Source organism: Poeciliopsis prolifica, unplaced genomic scaffold (genome assembly GCF_027474105.1).
Source record: "Poeciliopsis prolifica strain line A6 unplaced genomic scaffold, Auburn_PproV2 SCAFFOLD093, whole genome shotgun sequence".
NCBI lineage: Eukaryota > Metazoa > Chordata > Actinopteri > Cyprinodontiformes > Poeciliidae > Poeciliopsis > Poeciliopsis prolifica.
The window spans coordinates 1,197,418-1,217,500 of NW_026562468.1; the positions used below are offsets into that span (position 1 = coordinate 1,197,418).

The 20,083-nt window shown below is 37.2% G+C and overlaps 1 protein-coding gene and 1 long non-coding RNA gene across 2 annotated transcripts; both read left to right on the forward strand.

Annotated features, from left to right (window-relative positions):
- The first annotated feature begins 24 nt into the window (after positions 1-24).
- LOC129353595 (uncharacterized) lies at positions 25-1,142 on the forward strand. The gene is made up of 3 exons (XR_008605035.1): positions 25-185; positions 502-598; positions 904-1,142. It is a non-coding gene; the product is annotated as an uncharacterized LOC129353595 (long non-coding RNA).
- A 4,600-nt stretch (positions 1,143-5,742) lies between these two features.
- Positions 5,743-18,302, forward strand: eevs (2-epi-5-epi-valiolone synthase). The gene is made up of 5 exons (XM_055022951.1): positions 5,743-5,944; positions 14,855-15,488; positions 16,895-17,134; positions 17,619-17,871; positions 17,964-18,302. Exons 1-5 carry the CDS (start codon positions 5,805-5,807, stop codon positions 18,059-18,061), a joined length of 1,365 nt encoding a protein of 454 aa, XP_054878926.1. The 5' UTR covers positions 5,743-5,804; the 3' UTR covers positions 18,062-18,302.
- The last annotated feature ends 1,781 nt before the right edge of the window (positions 18,303-20,083 follow it).

A 20,083-nucleotide genomic window follows, 5' to 3' on the forward strand; every position in this document is an offset into this window, starting at 1 on the left:
AGTTGCTCTGTTACCCAACACGAGAACGGCGCCATTATCCAACTCTGAGCGGCACGTGACGGTGGCGCTGGTGGAAGAATCCAGTTTTCTCCTCCGGGGCTGGGCGTCGATGGGAGGGAGCGGCTGAATGTAGCCAGAGTCTGTGAGATAGAAATCCGAAACCCTCAAGAGTCTCACCTGCTTTGGTAACTATTCGATTATGTTATTTAAGCATATTCGAAGAAAAGCTTAAAGAGCAAACGGTAAAAGAGACATAACAAGAGCTGCCAAAAATTTGGTGCACATCTTCCATGAATAAAACGTCTGAAACACAAATGGTAATTGTTGTGATTTTAAGCAAGGGGAATACATTCTGTCCAACTATTTTCAAATGAAATCATGTTTATTAAGCACTTAGTGATGGTAACACACCAGTTTTTGCTCTTAAAACTGTAGTCAGCTGTTCAGTGTAACTACTAATAGTTAGTAGTTTAAAGCTTATGATTTTCTTGTCCGAGTTAGACCACAACACAACAGGACAAGAACTGGATGGAAATGAAATGTGGGTCATGAAAGGAGACTGAATGCAGGATGCCTGCTAACATGTTGCCAACTGGTGGTAAGTTTGCTTCCAAATGCTAATTATTTTTTGTTTAATTATAAACAGTGCAGTACATATATGAACAAACTTAAATTGGTTCCATAAATAGTTATTTTATCATTTTTATTGTGCTCTTCATGATGATTGTTATTATTACAATCATTCAACTTCATGTTATCACTGCATGGATGCTTTGTTTGTTGCAACTTAATATAGTGTTCTTCATAAACTTTACCTGGTTTTAATTAAGCTCAGTGTGCCAAAGAGACTTTGATATTGTGAGGCTGTTGTTATAACTTGTTCATTATTGTTTTTATCTTCAGTATATCTTTGCAGTCTAAACAAATGAAGATGAAAGAGGAAGCCAGGTGTCAGGCATTAGAAACCCTAAAGACTTTCCTGTCTCAGAAGAGGACTGGCTCCACCAGATCACCAACCAGTTCTGAGGATGAACCTCCATATCGTCTTCATGGTGGAAGGTTTTTTTTGTTGTTTTACACTAAGCAGCTGGCCACAGTTTTAGGAACAGTCAAAACTTGTATGTTACCATGACTTAGTGCTTAATAAACATGATTTGATTTCAAAATAATTGAACAGAATTTATTCTCCTTGTTAATCTACCATTTGTCTTTTAGACATTTTATTCATTGTTAGCTTTCAGGGCCCTGTGATGGACTGGTGACGTGTCAAAGGTGAACCGTGCATCTCATCTGATGACTGCTGGAGATGGGCACCACTCGTCCCCTCACCATCTTGCAAGGATCAGCGTGTTCTGATCATGGATGGAAAGCTTTTAAGTTACAACTGATTCTATGATATTGTTGACTATTTTTTTCTACTTCTAAGATATACAGGCATCCGGCCCCAATTATTATCACACTACTTCTGATGATGCCACATACATAGCGAATCCACAACATCTTTGAAACATCATTGGGCTTTCGTCCTTTTGAATAGCTGATTAGCCACATTGTACAGCTATAGAAGTTACATTATTTTATTCATTATGAGTCATATTCAAGATGAGTGGGATGTCATCAATACATAGAAAACACTAAAAGATAAACACAATAATCACTGTAACAAAGAGCAAATAAAATACTCCAGACATACAGTCTTGAATATTTATCTCTATATGGTGAAACAGGTCAAGTTCCTCTGCTTTAGAGGTAGAGAATCTCCATGTATATAGTCTGGATTCACCTGTTTGTAGATTTTCTGTAGATTTATTCTGCAAATAACCTAACTCCAGGTCATGTGCAGAATATTCAGCTCCTCTTTTTGTACAACATATCTAAACTATTTCAAATAAGATGGAGTTTGGGGAAGCTGACATAGCTTGCCAAAAGGCTACTTAGCATGCTGTTTCCTCGTGTTTGCAAAGCAGGCAATCCAGAAGCAAGATGTATTTAGCTTATTGCTGATTAGCCATCCTGTAGCAGAGATAAGGAAGACTAAGATCCTAGCTCAGTTTCCACTGTGTGTATGCCTTGTGCGCTCTGAATGCACCACACCAGTGCCTGTTTCTAACATTTATTTTTGATTAGACGATAGTGCCGCTCACTGTCTGTCATCTTCTGCTGCAGCCTTGGTGGTTCATCCCAGCTTAAGGACAGACCATTATTTAATGCATTATTTAATATCACTGCTTGACTATTTATCATGGTTTGGACTGGAACATATTTTAATTGTTGTGATTTTATTTGTTTACATAAATTGAAGGTTGTGGTTCTTTGGTGGTGGACTTTCCGGGTGGTGGTTCTTTTTTTGATTTGATGCACAATTTCATTTTTATTACTGTCTTGTTTGGTGTGTTTTCTTTCATTTAGATCACTATCCTGATCTGCAGTTCTATCTTTAATGTGAGTTATTTTCATACTGACTAAAACATGCATACATAGTAATTAAAATTATTAAATTGAGTGAAATTTTCTTGAGCATCATCTGTAGCGGGTCTGTGTGCCCTCAAGGTAACTTTTAAATACTAGCGAATGTTGCAATTCATTCTGCCTACATTAAAATAAGGTAAAAAAGATCGAAAGTATTTATTATCATTGTCACAGGAACAACAAAATTTTAAAAAAGTGTCATCAGTCAGTGCATATGCTTAACAAACTATCTCACAAGTTACACACGATGTAAAAAAATAAATAACAAATTGCTGATATACATCATTCATGATGATAGATGGTTATTTTTTTATTGCATTTAGTTTTGTTATTGCTTTCGGGTAAAAACTGTCTCTACTACTGTGAAGCAAGGTGGTGGAAGTGTCATGCTTTGGGGGTGTATTTTCTGCACATGGGACAGGATGACTGCGCTCCATAGACCAGGGGAATGTATTGTGAGATCTTGGGAAACAACCTCCTTCCTCTCCTTTCTGAGAAATCAGCTACAGCTGGTCAATGACCTGAAGAGAGCTGGTATCACTGTTTCCGATGTTACTGTGCACGAACACATCATGGTTTAAGCCCGTCTCCAGACCTAAACCGCATAGAAAATCTTTGGAAGGAGCACAAACTCCGTGTTTCTCAGTGACAGCCCAGAAACCTGGCTGGTCCAACTAAGAACAACCGAGATCTTAGTTGGACCTAAGAGGAGAAGCGAGCAAAAATTCCTGTTGCAATGTGTGCAAACCTGGTGGAAAAACTACAGGAAATGATGATTGCCCTCTGTAATTACAAATAAACAATATTAACCCTCTCAGGCTCAAATTACTTGTAAAGACTGGCTAAGTTGTTGCAAATCTGCAACACCTGCCTGGAGAGGGTTAATATTAAATATCAACATTGATTTTCACAGGTGTCCAAATACTTATTTGCAGCAGTAACACACAAATAAATTACTTAAAGCTTTATATAGTATATTATGATTTCAGGATTCTTTTTTAGATTATGTATAAAAAAGAATAATAATGGACATGCACCTACGATAAAAAAAAATTCAGACCCCTCCATGATTTCTAACCTTTCACAGAAGTTGCCACTTAAAAATAAGAAACTTATTTTTCTTCACTGTAAGTTTCATTCTTATTTTTTTAATTAAAACAATTCTAAATCTACTGTCTCCGTCCATCTGCATTTGGGTCCTCATACCAACACAACCTGACAGTAAAGTTATCAGTTAACCATACTGCACTTTCAAGGTAAATTAACAGGAATTGGTTTAAAGCAGGCTAAGAAGGACTGGTGTGAATGCAGTCTTAGGTGTAGCTTTGTCTTGGGTAGATATATCTTTGTTACCTTCTCTGTCAGACCGTTTTACAGCAAAACTGAATATGTTTCTGACAAAAGATATGCATTCACAACTCTAGAATGCAGAGGGTGCCTTTATGTTGGATTAACCAATGATGGTTCTACAAGCTGTCCCTCAACTATTTATGATTTATAGTCTTAGTTGATTAGTGGGTGGGTTTATTTGTCAGTTTGCCTGGAGGCAGAAGAGGTTCACACAGTGTGCATTGAACAAATAATTCCTGTCTTTGAATAGCTCTTATTGAACATATTTCAAGTTTTAATCCCACCACAACTGCAATAAAATGGTAAATGTTTTTGAATATTACACCACATGTGCAGCCTTAGAGGGATTATTAATCTTGTGCAGTGTTAAAAATATTCACAAATTTCAGGTTTCTGATGCACTTACTGTTCCCTCTCATTGTTTCTGCTCTGGAAGAGACCTTCCTGTGCATGGCAACTGATTTTTAATCACCCTTTCTGATTGAACTACAATGCTTTGTTACACTATTCACATACCTCTTGAACCTTTATCATGCATTGCCACTTTACAACTTTAATCGCTCGCAGTGTGATTCATAGCCCTTAGACTTGCCTACTGCCACTTTTTGACTGTTTCTAGTTGGCAGTGGGAGAAGGCAGAAAAGCTCTTTTTTTTGCATATTATATCTAATATTATACATCCATGATTTAGTAAGAGCATCAACAAATACACAAAAAATGATAAAAGTTACCTACTTAACTTGTCTCGGTGGTAAAGTTCAGGGGTCACAAACCCCCTGAACTTTGCTAATATTGGAGATTACAGGCAAGGTTGTCAGGGCAGAAAAAGCAGGTTAAACATGAAGCACTCAAACAAACTATTGATGCTTCTTTGAAAAAACATCAAGCAAATGCAGCTGTCTCAACGGAGGTCGGAATTTGCCCTGAAGTCATTCGTGTTTTTGCAGTTACCCTTAAACGCTCTAGGAAGAATAGTTGCAGGAATTTCTAAACTTTCGCAGCTTATCATATTACTGATATAGCTGCAGAACAACTTTTTGACAACAACATGGCTATTTTATATATTTAAATACAAAAAAAGGCAGAATGGGAAATAAAATGAATCTTTTTTGCTTGGTGTATCCTAATTTGTGTTACAAATTGAGAAACAACACGGTGCCACACCTCTGAACATGAACCAATCTTCCCCTGTCAAAAAAACGGCTGATCCAACACTTTTCTAAGAAATATCAATCCACAAATCTAATCTAGTTATAAGAAACATAGGTTTCATGTAACTATACCAAGAATTTAACTCTTGGTCAATAAAAACTTCATCTTGTTGCATCTGAACAATTCTGAACAAATGAGTGTTGACTGTAAACATCAATGCAGTTGGTATATCCTCATAAACAAGGCCAGATAATACATTTCACACTTTTGTTACATTATGAGATCAGTTAGACCTCTGGAGCTTGACAAACCGGTTATTAAAAGAGACTCTGTTGCCACTCCATCTGATAAGCATGAAGCCTGCTCATCAAGGCTTGTTATTCCAACATTCACTCCATGGATCTCTCATTCTTGTTTTCATCACTTTGATATGTAAAATTGTGCAAGTATGTAAATAGTAGTGAGTGGGTTTTCTCACTACTATTTACATACTCACATGGTATTATAAATAGAAACAAATATCTTTGTTTCTATTTACATAAAAACAAATAGTTTTTCATGTAAATAGAAATGTCATTTTCCAATTTTTTGGTGAAATCTTTCAATAATTAACAGAATATGCCAGTGTCAAAAAAAGTCACATTTTCAGTTTGCAAAAACAGGTGTTATCTCACAATTATACAAAACACATGTATTGGCATGTGATGGGAATTAAAAGAAACTCCTCCCTTGAGCGGGATCCTCTAAAAACTGTTCTGTATATAAAGCCTCTCTCAGAAGGATCTTCACAAAAGCTATTTCAAGCTCTTCCCCCGTTAACAACTTGAGAAAAAATGGGAAAAGTTCATGAGGGGAACAGTGATGTTGAAGGCAAGAAGACCGAGTTTAGTTTAGTGCGGGTCAAAAGTACATGGAAGAGCAAACTGGGGAAGATCAATAAGGACGCAGTTGACTGTGTCTCAACTGCAAAAATGTAAGTATGCGTGTTTGTGTGTTTCATACACACATAATTGAAGCTAAGATATTTTTACTGCTTTGTTTTTTTTTAGTATGTTGTGTTTGTGCAAAGATTTGCTTCCTTGGGTCAAGAACTACTTAAGCCTTTGTTAAATAATTCTCATTGTTATGTTACTTAATTTTAAAAATATTATTTTATAAGTGGTTTATTGTCTGGTGTTTATGAAACTGTTAGAGAAGTATTCACACATTAGAAATATCTGCTGGCTGTGGAATCTGTCAAAAAGAAAAGTCTGTTTTATGCAAAATAGAGGTAAAATAATCCAATAAAAAAAGGTCATAAAATTAGAGGGGAAGTTCATTTGTATGATAGACAATTATGATTTTTACTGGACAAAACAGGTGATAGGAGATATTACTTGCTTGCAACATAGTCTCTTGACTTTAAATACATCAAAATCATAAATCAAATTGTAAGCAGGAGGCTGCTGAGAAACTGGCTAACCTAGCATGAGGAAGTTTTATTGGATATTTGGATTTGGATTACTATTATTTATTTATATCCCTTTATATTAGAAGTAACTATTGGTTTCCTCAGAAGGATTTAAAAATACAAAGTAAAGATGTATCTGCATAAAATACTCTGTCAAACATAATACAGCAGAATGTATGGATGTTGGTTTTACGGGTATTTTTGTGATAGAAAAAAAAACATCAATCATGTTGTATGGTTCAATTAGCAAAAGATTGTTGTTTTTTGTATCAAAAAATATATTCAAGTAAATCAAGTGATTACTTGAATAAACATATTTGACCATTCAAAATAAGTTGAATGTAGTGTTTAAGTTAGCTAATTCTTTTCCTGCACAGCAGAAATATGTTTCTCTTTCATATCCCTCAGTCTCATGTCGCCAAATGTTTTATTTTAGTTTCCTTTTTAGCAAACTTCTTACATAAGGCGCAGTCTTCACAATCTACTCTAGATACTAGATACTAATAGTATCTTGTATGCCACCTGCTTTTGCATGGTGGGATTATACAGATTGTTTTTGGAATAATCTAGCAACAAATCATATCAATTAGTCAAAACAGAAATAAAGATGGCACTCTTTCAGGGAAATATCATAAAAACTAACAAGTTGGTCTGTTGTCTTAGATATGAAGGTGTTCCTGAAAACCAGCTCAACCTGTCACCGTGCTCCCAGGTCAGAGATACTTTGACAGTGCTAACTAGGACTTAGTTCGCTGGGTGTGGGTGTCCTATCAGGCCTTTTTGGCTTGTTGGACTCCGGAAGCAGCTGATGAGTACTGGCAGGCGAAGCGGCATGCGGCTCGGGTGGTTGCTGATCCATGGACTCGGGCATGGGAGGAGTTTGGAGACAACATATCTACAAAAACAATCCAAAATTTCCCAACTTTTGGAGATTTTGGGTTATGACTTTTTATAGGATTTAATCTCCATTGTTGTGTATTTAAAGTTTTCCCTCATTTTTGCAGTTGACTTGGAGCTATTTATAATGTTTTCAGGATTTATTCCATATTCCGATAAGCGAACATCTGCACCATCTCAGATAGGTTGATTAACAACTTTTTTAAGTTATTCCTTATTTGTCCATACAGATACTCAGTGTTGTATAGTAACGAAGTAAAAATACTTCACTACTTTACTTAAGTATATTTTGGAGTACTTCATACTTTCCTCGAGTATGAACATTGTTGATAACTTTCACTTTTACTTCACTACATTTCCGAACTTAATTGCATACTTTTACTCTGATACATTTTCAATGTGTGCTTTAGTTACTCGTTACAAAAAAGCGAGAGAGAAACGCAAATGTTTTGATCCCACCTACTGACCGACTGCAACAAAGCCTGCTTGCCTGGGCTTGTTCATCACCACCAATAGGATGCACAGGTTTCACCTCCCCACCTGTGTCACAAAGTTCAGCAAACAGTCTGATTGGTCAGTGCTCCGTTTGTGTAGGTTTGTGCAGTTAAAATGTTCGTTTGTGTAGCTTTGGTTTCCGAGATATTAAAATTTTTTAGGTCATCCAGAGTTCACCATCCCCGCATTTTGCTCCAAACCAAACCAAAGTGGGCTGGTTCGTTAATGCTCCGTTTGTGCAGGTTTGTGCCGTTAAAACAAACGGAGCAAAGTTGTTTTCAATTTGGATTTTGGCTATTCCAATATCCGGTGTGAGCGGCGTCTAGCTCGAGGTTGATCCGATTCATGAACGCTAATTTCGGCCAGCCGGTCTCTGGTCTCCTCCTTCCTCAAGCGCTCGGAGTTTCACTCAAGGAGAGTCAACAAATTTTACATCCAAACTCTCCTGAGAAACTAATGGAAATAGATTTCTTGCCTTGTGACCAACTGACACAAAATAGTTAAAATTCTGCTTTCTAGCAAAAATGTCCGACTATTAATTTGGGCCCTTAGGCTCGAATGCACTAAGTTTGTGCTAAACTCTCCACTTAAACTAAGACAGAACAGAAAAACTAGAATAAATCTGCAGGAGGGTAGAGGGTAGACACGAGACACACTGTTCTCAAGTGAATTTTTAGTCATAATCAATATTTTCAGTAATTGTAATCTTAAAAAGTATATATTTTGGATGGCCTCAAAAAATTTTTTAATATCTCAGAAACCAAAGCTGCACAAACAAAAATTTTAACGGCACAAATGGAGCACGAACCAATCAGACTATTTGCTGGATTATTTGAGTAGGTGGTGTCAGCTTCATGGAGGTCTGTTTCGCTTCTCCCATTAAACACCAAGTTAACAAAAAAGCTCTCCCTCTTCAGATGTCAATAAGCTGCATTTCCCTCCCATTTCTTTTTTTCTTTTGCATAATGACCAGTTGTGTGCACCTATAGTGTGTGAAGTAGAGGAATCCTAACGTGTTCTTTTCTCCATGTTGGCCGCATTTTCTGTACTATTTATTTTTCTCATTTTCAGCACTGACCTTACTGAAAGGAAAAACTTGAGGCTTATAGAAACTTTGTATTTTCTGTCCTGGAGGGTTTACTAAGAAGCTGGTTCAGTTGTAAAGCAGGTTAAGTTAACTTAAAGCAGGTTAAGTTAACCTTGTGATTTAAGTAAAGCACCTAATTTTCTTAACTAAATGATGCCTTCAGGTTTATCTATTAGTAGATTTCATTTTGCCTGCACTTGATTGTGTACATTATTTTACGTGTATTTAACAAGTTTACCAAAATATAAAAAATGTCATTCAAACTGCATTTGACTTGTTTTACTTTTTACTTGTACTTTTCGTTACATTACTTGAGTACATCCATTTTTACAGTCATTTCCATACTTAAGTACAAGACGTTTCAGATACTTTAATACTTTAACTCAAGTAACGTTTCAATCAGTGACTTTTACTTTTACCAAAGTCATATTTTGGAGCAGTACCTATACTTTTACTGGACTCCGAGATTTCACTACTTTATACAACACTGCAGAAATTCCCTTCTGACTCCTTTTGGTTTCAGCTGACCTTCCTTAAGCACAAAAACTTTCTTTCCGTGTCAAAGAAAGAAAGTTTCTTTGACATAACCCTGCCCTTTTCCTGCCTGAAACTGTACAACATAATTGTCTTCCAACATAACTTTCAAGTTGAATCCTAACCATCTTAGCAGTGATTTTAGTTTTATTACACCAAGTTCCATAGGCATTGCTTTTTAATATGAAATTGATATATAAACATTTCGAAATGTTGTCAAAAATACCTGAGATCATCCCACTTCCCCATGCTGGAGATTTTAGTTGAACAGTAATATTAAATAAAGTTATTAATCAAACAAGTGACTTTGTGTCACTTGTGAGACCAACAGTAGACTTAAACTTCAACAAGATAAATCTGGCTTCATGTGTTGTTTTTGTCTCCTGCAAACTTTTCTTTCATTCTACTTTTTTTTCTACCATAAGAAATCATAGTCAAACAGAGAGAGATGAGACAGGAAGCGCATGTTTCCTGGAAAAAAAGAAAGTAAGCTTCCAGCCTGCAGATTTATAAAAATATTTAAGACTATTTCTTATTTCAAAGCATAAAAGTTTTAAAGAATGAAATCTAAACATTTTGAATAATTGGATAAAATTCAAAGTGAAATACTTGTATTAATATTGGTTTACTTGCAAGAATACTTGCACTGAAACTTGTGGAACACTTACAAAAAACTTTAACTAATAACTATTAACTACTATTAACTAATAAGCAGTGATGGCATTGTTACTTTGAAAAAGTAACTTTAATCAGATTACTCCTCGAAAAAGTAACTTAGTTGATTTGGAAAGTAACTAAGTTGCATTGAAAGTAACGTTTAGTTACTTTCAGCAGCTGCTAACAATAACGCTCGGCCACCTGTGAAAATGACATTGATCTTTGCCAATACTTAATTGCAAGTTATTTTATAATGGTAACATCAACAATGTGTCTCCACTCATAAGGTTGAACTAAAGAGGAGATTTTTTAATGGTTGCAACAGTACAAAAAAAAAACGTTAGTAATTTGTGTGTTTTTGTGTGCTCCACTGTTGTCTGGAAAACTCTAAGAAGGATTTGAAAGCCCCCATCCTCCAGGTTGTGCGTTACGGCCCTGTGTTTGGTATCAGAGCGCTGTGCACAGAGCTCTTCCTGCCTGCTCCACAATTCTGACGGCTGATGCACAGATTTGTGACATTTATATAAATATCAATAATTATAATGGCGTTGAGTTGCACAACTTTACGGACTTGTTCATTCGTGGCTGTTTTCACATTTAGATTAGTTCAGATTAGTCTCGATGTTTCCAATTTTCTGGATAGTTCCACATAATGATATGGTAATATATTAACTTCACATTAACAAAGACACAGCGGGATTGATCATCCTGTAAATGATGGACTGCGAGAGCCTAACTAAAACTACCTTAATAATGGACAAATTCTGGGGTTTATTATAAGTTTCTGCTTATTTCCAATAAGTTATATTCTAATAAGTTATGGTTATCATAATATTATAAATGTATGGTAATCAAAGAAACTAAGAAAAGGTATGGATGTGATTTTGACAGTGAACTTGAGATAGTGTAAAACATGTAACTGCAATTAAAGATCACTGATGTGTTGGAGGTAGATGGTAGGCGAAAGGTTAGGGGAAAAGGAGAATTAACAGGAGGGCAGGGATGACCAACGTCTTATTGGAAACAGATTGTTGAGCAACTTAAAATTTTCAAAGAAAAGGTTGTGCAGGCAACAGATGTAGGAGGAACATTGAGCAACCCATAGACATTACCTCATAGTATAAGACAAAGATGGATATGAGATCATCTATCCAAGCAGTCAGCCAATGAAACAGGCACAACAACAGTACTGGCCAATGCAAACACGCTAGTAAGGTGGATAAATCTTATACAAGGTGAGTGCAAAAAAGGAACCGTTGGTTGGATTCTCCAGGCAGCTTCGAGCCAAGATCGAGATGGATAAAAAGTCTGTAGCTGAAGAAGAGCCAGGGTCACAGAACCACAGACTGTCCTGCGCATGGGGACCAATCCGTCAACCCTGCAACATGTGGCTTCAAATCACATTTCTTTCATCAGCTTGGCAAAGATGAGGATAAAGACAAAGAACGAAGGCAAAGAAGATGCCTTCCTTCCATGATGCCTTCCCTCCATGAGGTCAGCAGACCAGAAAGATCATGAGACAAGATGAAAGGGGCTTCAGAGCTTCAAGACAAGATGCTGAGGACCGCTCCACACATGAGGAAGTCATCCTAAGACCTGAGACCTGCCGCTCTAAGTCAGTACTCTTCCTGCCAGCAGGCCTTTGCCTGTGTGACCTCACCATCCATGCAAAGACAAAAGCTCATCCTGCAAAGATGCCTACCTTCGTCAATTAACCTCCTCTTCCTGCTGCAACACCTTTTTCATCATCAAGCCAGTTCTGGGGTTGAAAAAAAAGGTTCCATTTTTAGTTCTCAGTGCCAGCGTTAGGGAAAGATAGGCTAGATGATTGATTTTATTTTTTTGATTATTTCTGCTACTGAATTAAGCTGTGCTGACCCTTGCAAAATTGCCTTACCAATAAAATATTTAGCATAAAGAAAGTCCAAAAGACGTTGTGGACATTCAATTAATGAGTCACCTCAAAGTTCTTTGATGGTTGTAAAATAACTACAATGTTTGATTCTGGAGAAGAAAAAGTTGAAAAGGTTTGATAGGAAGCTATTAGCCCAAAACTGTATGTAAAACAACATCCTTGGGACTCGCCCAAGTCACTAAAACCAACCTGATTCAGTAACAATTGCACATTGTAAGAAAGAAAGAGTGACCTCTGTGCGCTTTGAAACTAGTTGGCTGTAGGCTGCTCAGTCTGGCTAATTCACAGGGAGAAGAAGGGTGAGACATCTGGATGGAGGTTGTCAGAAAGGAGGCGAGTCTTTCTTGACACCAGCTTAAACAGTGTTTACTTGAGTTCTGGACAGAGTGAATCCCAGCAGATTTAGGAGATTCAATTAGACGGAGAGCAGGTAGCACATCTCCCCTCTGAGAAGAGGAAGTAGAGAGTAATAAGTAGAGAGAGAAGGGGAAGGGATGTTGCGCAAAAACAATGTATGTGCAAGACCACTTAATGTGGGTACAATATAAAATAGTTAAAATAAGTATTATCATAATTAAACTTTATCAATGTGTTTAATCAATCTATTTGAATGACCATATCAGCCAATCATTGTTCTCCAATGGCTTGCCATGGCCACTTGTATAGGATCAAAAGAGCCTGACAAGATTATTCTATCATACTGACTAAATAATTTGAGCAGAATGAAAAGAAAAGTCAAAATAGGCAAGTTTGTGTCAGTACGGCAAGTCCTAGTTAAAACCATGAAAAAATTTTAACTTGTAAACATTTTTTTTTTTTTATTTCAGAGATTTGAATGTTTTGCTATTTCTGTTCACAGTTGCATGAGAAACTCTTCTGTATGTGAAAAAAAGGCAGTTATGGATTATTTTTCTGTTTTTTTAGACATGATTATTTTTGGAAGCTCATATTGCTTCAGTCACTTTAATTCTCTTACATCTCCTTTATTTGACCATGCTCAATTTGTTCCACTGCCTCAGCCCTCGTTAGTGCTTTTGTGTTTCCTAGTGCATTTATGAATGACTGTACATCCAAAATTGACTGATTGCAGATTTCTCGTATGGTGTACATACTCTATCATGAATTATTATTTTTTTTTTTTTCATTTATTTTATTTTGGTAAACTGTCCACATCACCAGAAACAACAAAGAAATAACAATAAACAATAAGTAACCCACAATTTACCAAAAAAGGAATAGGCTGAAGCAAAGCTTATTCTTGTCTACCCTATTTTTTTTTTACCCTGTAACCTACCAGGATATTTTCACAATACATATATATATCTAAATAATAGCGTAAGATTTTATCATTTTACATCTTAAAGCTCTTTTAAAGTTTACTAAAAAAGAACATAACTTAAATTCATCACTTAATTCATTCCACAATTTCACACCAATAACTGAAATACATCTAGACTTTATCTGGCTCTTCTCTTTTGCACATTCAAATATAAACAAACCTCGCAAATTATATTTATTCTCTCTTAACTTAAATAATTTCTGAATACCTGAAGTTAGCTTTCTGAATATTTTCTTCTGACTTTACTCTGTTTAATTGTCTCTGAATGCATGTTATTTTCTCCTGTCACTACCTCCTGGTCCTGGAGGAGTGAATGCTGTAAGTTGATGACTCGATGCTTGGTTTTCTTCAAAACACACTTTTTAAACTACTTTGAATCCTCCCTCTGTGAAATTGTTGATGGGGTGGCAGAGAGCGGTGGGACTAGAAAAGTATTATTTTACAGGTCTGCGGTAACGAGATGTCTGGAAAAAGTGCAGCAGCAGTGAATGTAGCGTTTGTCATATATTTTGCATCTTTTTATTTTGCAAAAACCTACTATATACTTCAGTTTGTAATGACTGAAACATGAGTGCTTTAAAATGTACATATATTCTAGTATGTTCAAATAAACCTATTTATAACATTGTGTTATGCTAAATCTGTAGTATCTTTTACTACGGGAGTTTAATATCAATCAAACATTGAATCTTAAGGAAACTGGAGTACTATGCTGACATAGTCTAAATTACAGTAGACTCAGGCTGTACTCAATATTAACAATTTACTAATTTAATGGATTTAAATCTTTGTTTTACTTTCACTCTGGGAATAAACAAAATAATCTGCAGACCTTAACTTAAAAAATTAACCCTAGAAAAATTAACACGCTTTTCTAAGTACTGTTTCAATACAACACACACGGCAATCCTGACCCACCTCTGGCCGCCTGCCAGAAACTGAGAAGGGAAAATTAACCTACGAGTGTGCACTACGCTGCAGAGAGCGATGGAATGAAGGCTTCTTTCTTTTTAATGTAAAAAACTCAAGGCACAAGTTGCCGCCCTGTGACAGTTGCCTATTTTGCCCATATCTTAAACTGCCACTGGTCAAGAGCAGCCTTTGAGACCCCACTAGGGATAAACTGAAAATGTTTAAGTGTGGGGTACAGAGGTGTATTAGCAAATATAAAATGTCTATACTTTCACAAGAAGCCACTGTAAAGTTGCTGTTTTGCAGCTGGACATTCATTTTTTAGTTGATTTTGAAAAATTGAACTGAGTGAATACTCAGTTCAGTTGAGTGATTTTGTGTAGAGTAATATCCCAATGTATCCTACAAAGATGAACATTTACAGTTTGATTGGTAATTATTTGATAAAATCAGCTGAAAGATGGCTAATCTTACTAACTATTGGAAGCTATGCTATGTTTTCATTGTTCTCACGATTTGTTCCTTTTTACCTGATGTAGGCTCTGTTTACATTTTGAAACTTATCTGATTTTTGTTTTCTTGTGTCTTATGCAACAGCTATGAAAGCATCACAGACAGAGGCACCTCTTGGACTGTGGTCAGCCCCATCACCTTTACTTACAAGGTCACAGAAACTCATGACTTACTGAACCCAAGCAACGACACTCTCTTGTTGGGCCACATCACCGACCCACAACAGTTGGAGGATATGAAAAAATCAAATAAACCCATCAGGCGTTTTGTGGTCATTGACCAAGAAGTTTTTAAAATCTACGGCCCCAAGCTAACTGAATACCTTGAGGCTAACAATGTAGTGTACAAGATTTTGGCTCTACCAACCACAGAGGGGAACAAATCCATGGAAACAGCTCTGAAGATTCTAGATGATGTCAATAACTTTGTTCTCGACCGCCGAACAGAGCCCATCATTGCCATTGGTGGAGGGGTTTGTCTAGACATAGTGGGCTTGGCCGCTTCACTGTACCGGAGGCGCACTCCTTACATTAGGGTCCCCACCACACTTCTGTCCTACATTGATGCCAGCGTAGGGGCAAAGACTGGGGTAAACTTTGCCAACTGCAAGAATAAACTTGGGGCTTATATTCCACCTGCAGCTGCTTTGCTTGATCTATCATTTATGCAAACTGTTCCTCGAAGACACATCTCCAATGGGCTAGCAGAGATGCTAAAGGTAGGATTCTTGATCTCTGATCTAGGCACCAGTTGCCTAGTATTGCTGTTCAGTAGCAATGCATCCATTCCAACGAGCACAAAACTTTGTCAATATTCTGCTTATGTCGAAAACCCCCGATTTTCCAACTGCAATGTTTCCATTAAATAAGAAATTAAATTCCATTAAATAAGAAGCACAATGAAAATTTCATGAATAAATTTTTTCACGCATTAAGTCATTAAAAACAAGTAGCACCATGATCCCCCAACTATTGCCAGTTGCCTTCTTCTTTGTGATTTGCACCAGTGGCAACATCCAGTTGTTTATCATGTGACTTGTGTGATGTGAAAAAAAACCTTTTGTTGCAGTTTTGCAAAAAAAAAACATCTCCCCTTGGTGGCAAATTTATTTTATAGAGAATGTCAAATTGCATCGTCAATGGAGACACAGCTACTTCTATATTTAACAGCTTTGTGTGGAACCTGGTATGAGAAAAAATGTGTAAAATTTCTGATGGTTTAAAAAGTTTAACAATTTTACACAATTATAATAATAAACAAATGTAAAACAATATATTTGAAACAAAAATCAACAGTTAACAGTACGGCTGCAACAACTTATTTAAAAATTGGTGATCACTGTCATATTAATTACATCTATAATGGTTTTAAGCTGATATACAAACCTGAGCAAACTATTAAACACTCAGTTAATTTAGTATTTTTTAAGTAAAACAATGTTTTGTACCAAACAGAACAGAATACATTCTTGAACCTTTTCTTTTGTACAGAGTAAGAAGAAAAAGAAGTCAACATTAGCTAGTTAATTAGTCAGGTTTTTTATACTGGTGAATGGATGTATTTGATGGAGCAGAATTTGTCTTACTTCTAAACAAGACAGAAGGTTGGAGAAGGTCTATTTTTCATTCAGCTGGAGAAATCTCTGCAATTTCTCTTCCATCTCATTAAAGAACTTTAAGTCATCAGCATTTTAAAGGGGCTGTGTAATGTAAGCATTATAAAGGCGCAACCCTCTGATATGACTTTCTTACTAAACTCCTTCACTAGCCAACAGCAATTAGTTGGTTCAACTGCACATCTGCTGAGTTCACTATATGAGCTACTTCTGAGTGCAAAGTTAGTAAAATCTGTTGTTAAAGGGTTAATAGTGGAACCATGTTGTGATGACTTTCTGAAGGAGAAGTATCAGAAAGATCATGAGTTTCTTGGAGATAGATGCCCAATTTCAAGGCATTAAATTGCAATGTCACTTTTCTTTTCTAAGTTATGTTTGATATTTACAACAACTCAAGGAAAAAGTCAAGAAAACACATAATGCTGACACTTTAATACTCATAAAGTATGGCTGTTTATACTTTGTTTTAAAACCTCATTTATTTAATGATTTTTTTTCCTTCATTGCAGATGGCTTTGATGAAACATCAGGGCCTTTTTGAGCTTCTTGAGGAACATGGCTGTATGCTGTTGGACACTAAATTCCAGACTGAAAACACTTTGTATGGGCACAGTAGTGTTAAGGTTGCATCCCAGGCAACCCATATAGCAATCACAACAATGCTAGAGGAGCTAGCTCCAAACCTTTGGGAAGACGACCTAAACAGACTTGTGGATTTTGGCCACCTTATTAGTCCAGCATTAGAAATGGTGAGCTGACACTTCTTATCAATTTTACTACTATTACAAAATCTTAAAATTCTTGCTAGTCTCATCTTGTTTGAAGTCTGCTGCTATCCAATTAAATTATTCCCTGGTACATTACCACTACAATGCAAATTTCTCAATTAAGTGTGCTCGGTCTTGTCAACTGAACAGAATTCAGTGAAATCCATAATAATAGGATCTGATTAGCTTCAGTTCTTTTACATTGACCAGAAAAATCCCAAAAATAATTTAGCTATTTATTTTAAGCAGAGCAACACTTCCCGACCCCATTAGAAACAAGGGTGGAAGAAAATGGATGGATGGATGGATGGATGGATGGATGGATGGATGGATGGATGGATGGATGGATGGATGGATGGATGGATGGATGGATAAACTCTATGTTTATCGATCACTGGGATATTTTTATACTCCCTGGAAGAAGAACCAATCTCTTCTAAGCTTATCTTTTCTCTCTGTATTTCAGAAAGTTCTTCCATCCTTACTGCATGGTGAAGCAGTAAACATTGACATGTCTTATATGGTATACTTGTCTCATGAGTGCGGTCTGTTGATGGAAGAAGAAAAGCAAAGGATCATAAATTGCATGGTTGGTCTGGAGCTTCCTGTCTGGCACGAGGAGTTCACCATGGAGCTAATCCAGAAGTCTCTGCAGGACAGGCTGAAGCATTCTGGTGGTTTGGTCAGAATGCCACTTCCTGTTGGCTTGGGGCAAGCAGGTAACGATCAAAAACTGTCCCAATAATAATGTAATTTGTAATACTTTAGATGCAATGCATCTAAAGTTTTCATTTGCTTTCTCCCACTGCAGAAATTTTTAACAACACATCATTTGACATCCTGCACAGAGCTTACATCAAGTGGTGTGAGGAGCTGAGTATCTCTTCTGACAGCACCTCTGATGTTTGATTCCCACATCCAACATTGTGTCTCAGTCCAGTTTTTAAACAAATAAGTGTTTCTTGTATTAGGTACTCTGATGCAGCATGGTTCACATGCATGGGGCACATGTTGTATTTACAGGCTGAAATGGAAATATGTCCGTAGTGTTTTTATATTACAGAGAGAACTTTATTTACCCTGGCAGGAATGGTCTGCATTATTAATGCCATAACTTTTGTTTAAATAGTAAATAAAATGTCTCAAATGATTTTTTTTCCATTCGCTTTTGTAACAATCATGTAAGTGCAAGTTAATGCTCGCTCATTTTCTGCTTATTCCTGATGTCAAATACACTTAATACTAAATACTTTTTTTGTTTTTTACAAGAATGTATGTTTATTTACTATGAATTGAATGATTTGAAAATTGTTTTCCCTTTTAATGTACATTAACACTGTTTGTCCACAAACTGATGAAAGTTTGTGGACAAGAGCTTAAAGAGAGTTCAGCCCAGGTCTGGAAAGCCAAAACAGAGGTGGGCTGGATGCAGCAGAGACCCTGTATGAGTGCAGCTTCTGTGAGCATTTGGGACAGGCTGCGCTGCTGCAGCGACACTACCAGGTTGTTGACAGGCACTACCAGAGTCAAAAGGTCAAACCAAAAATTTACTTTTCTGTGCTTTACATTATGTTGAGTTTGAGAAATCTTTTAATTTCCAATCGCAACCATTGAATTATACAAAATACCAGGGTGGACCCAAGCACCAAAAAACATTGCTAAAGGGTTAGAGGAGTGATATTATAAGGACTTCCTGAAGGTGGAGTTTCAGAAAGCAGTTTCTCAAAGAGACAGAGGCCCATATTAAGGCATTAAAAATACAAAAAAAAATTTATATATATATATATATATATATATATATATATATATATATATATATATATATATATAGTCTCAAGGTGTACAGCACCCTGAGACTGTACACGAGCCGCAAGGAAGGAGGCAGAGGACTAGTGAGTGTGAGAACCACTGTCCAGGACGAAACAACTAAGATCCATAAATACATCAGGGACAAAGCCTCAACAGACAATGTGCTCAGTGAATGTCTCAGACAACAGGGAACGGAGGTTGAGATGCCAGAGATACCATCATGGGAGGACAAGCCCCTACATGGGATGTACCACCAGCAAATAACCTAAGAGGCTGATATCAGTAAATCCTATCAATGGCTGGAAAAAGCTGGACTCAAGGACAGCACAGAGGCCCTCATCCTGGCCGCCCAGGAACAGGCCCTAAACACCAGAGCAATAGAGGCCCAGATCTACCACACCAGACAAGACCCAAGGTGTAGGTTGTGCAAGGAGGCCCCTGAGACAGTCCAGCACATCACAGCAGGGTGCAAGATACTGACAGGGAAAGCGTACATGGAGCGACATAACCAAGTGGCAGGCATAGTGTACAGAAACATCTGTGCAGAATATGGACTGGAAACCCCGAGATCAAAGTGGGAAACACCCACAAAGGTGGTGGAGAACACCAGAGCTAAGATCCTGTGGGACTTCCAGATCTAGACAGACAAAATGGTAATGGCGTACCAACCAGACATTGTCGTAGTGGATAAACATCAGAGGAAAGCCGTTGTGGTTGATGTAGCAATACCAAGTGATTGCAACATCAGGAAAAAGGAGAAACTGGAGAAATACCAGGGCCTCAGGGAAGAACTGGAGAGGGCCTGGAAGGTGAAGACCACAGTGGTGCCTGTGGTCATTGGGGCCCTCGGGGCAGTAACCCCCAAACTGGAGCAGTGGCTACAACAGATCCCAGGAACAACATCAGACATCTCAGTCCAGAAATGTGCAGTCCTTGGCACAGCCAAGATACTGCAGGACCCTCAAGCTCCCAGGTCTCTGGTAGAGGACCCGAGCTCAGAGGATAAGAACCACCCGCGGTGGGTGAGAAGGGAATTTTATATATACACTACCGTTCAAAAGTTTGGGGTCACCCAATCAATTTTGTGTTTTCCATGAAAAGTCACACTTATTCACCACCATA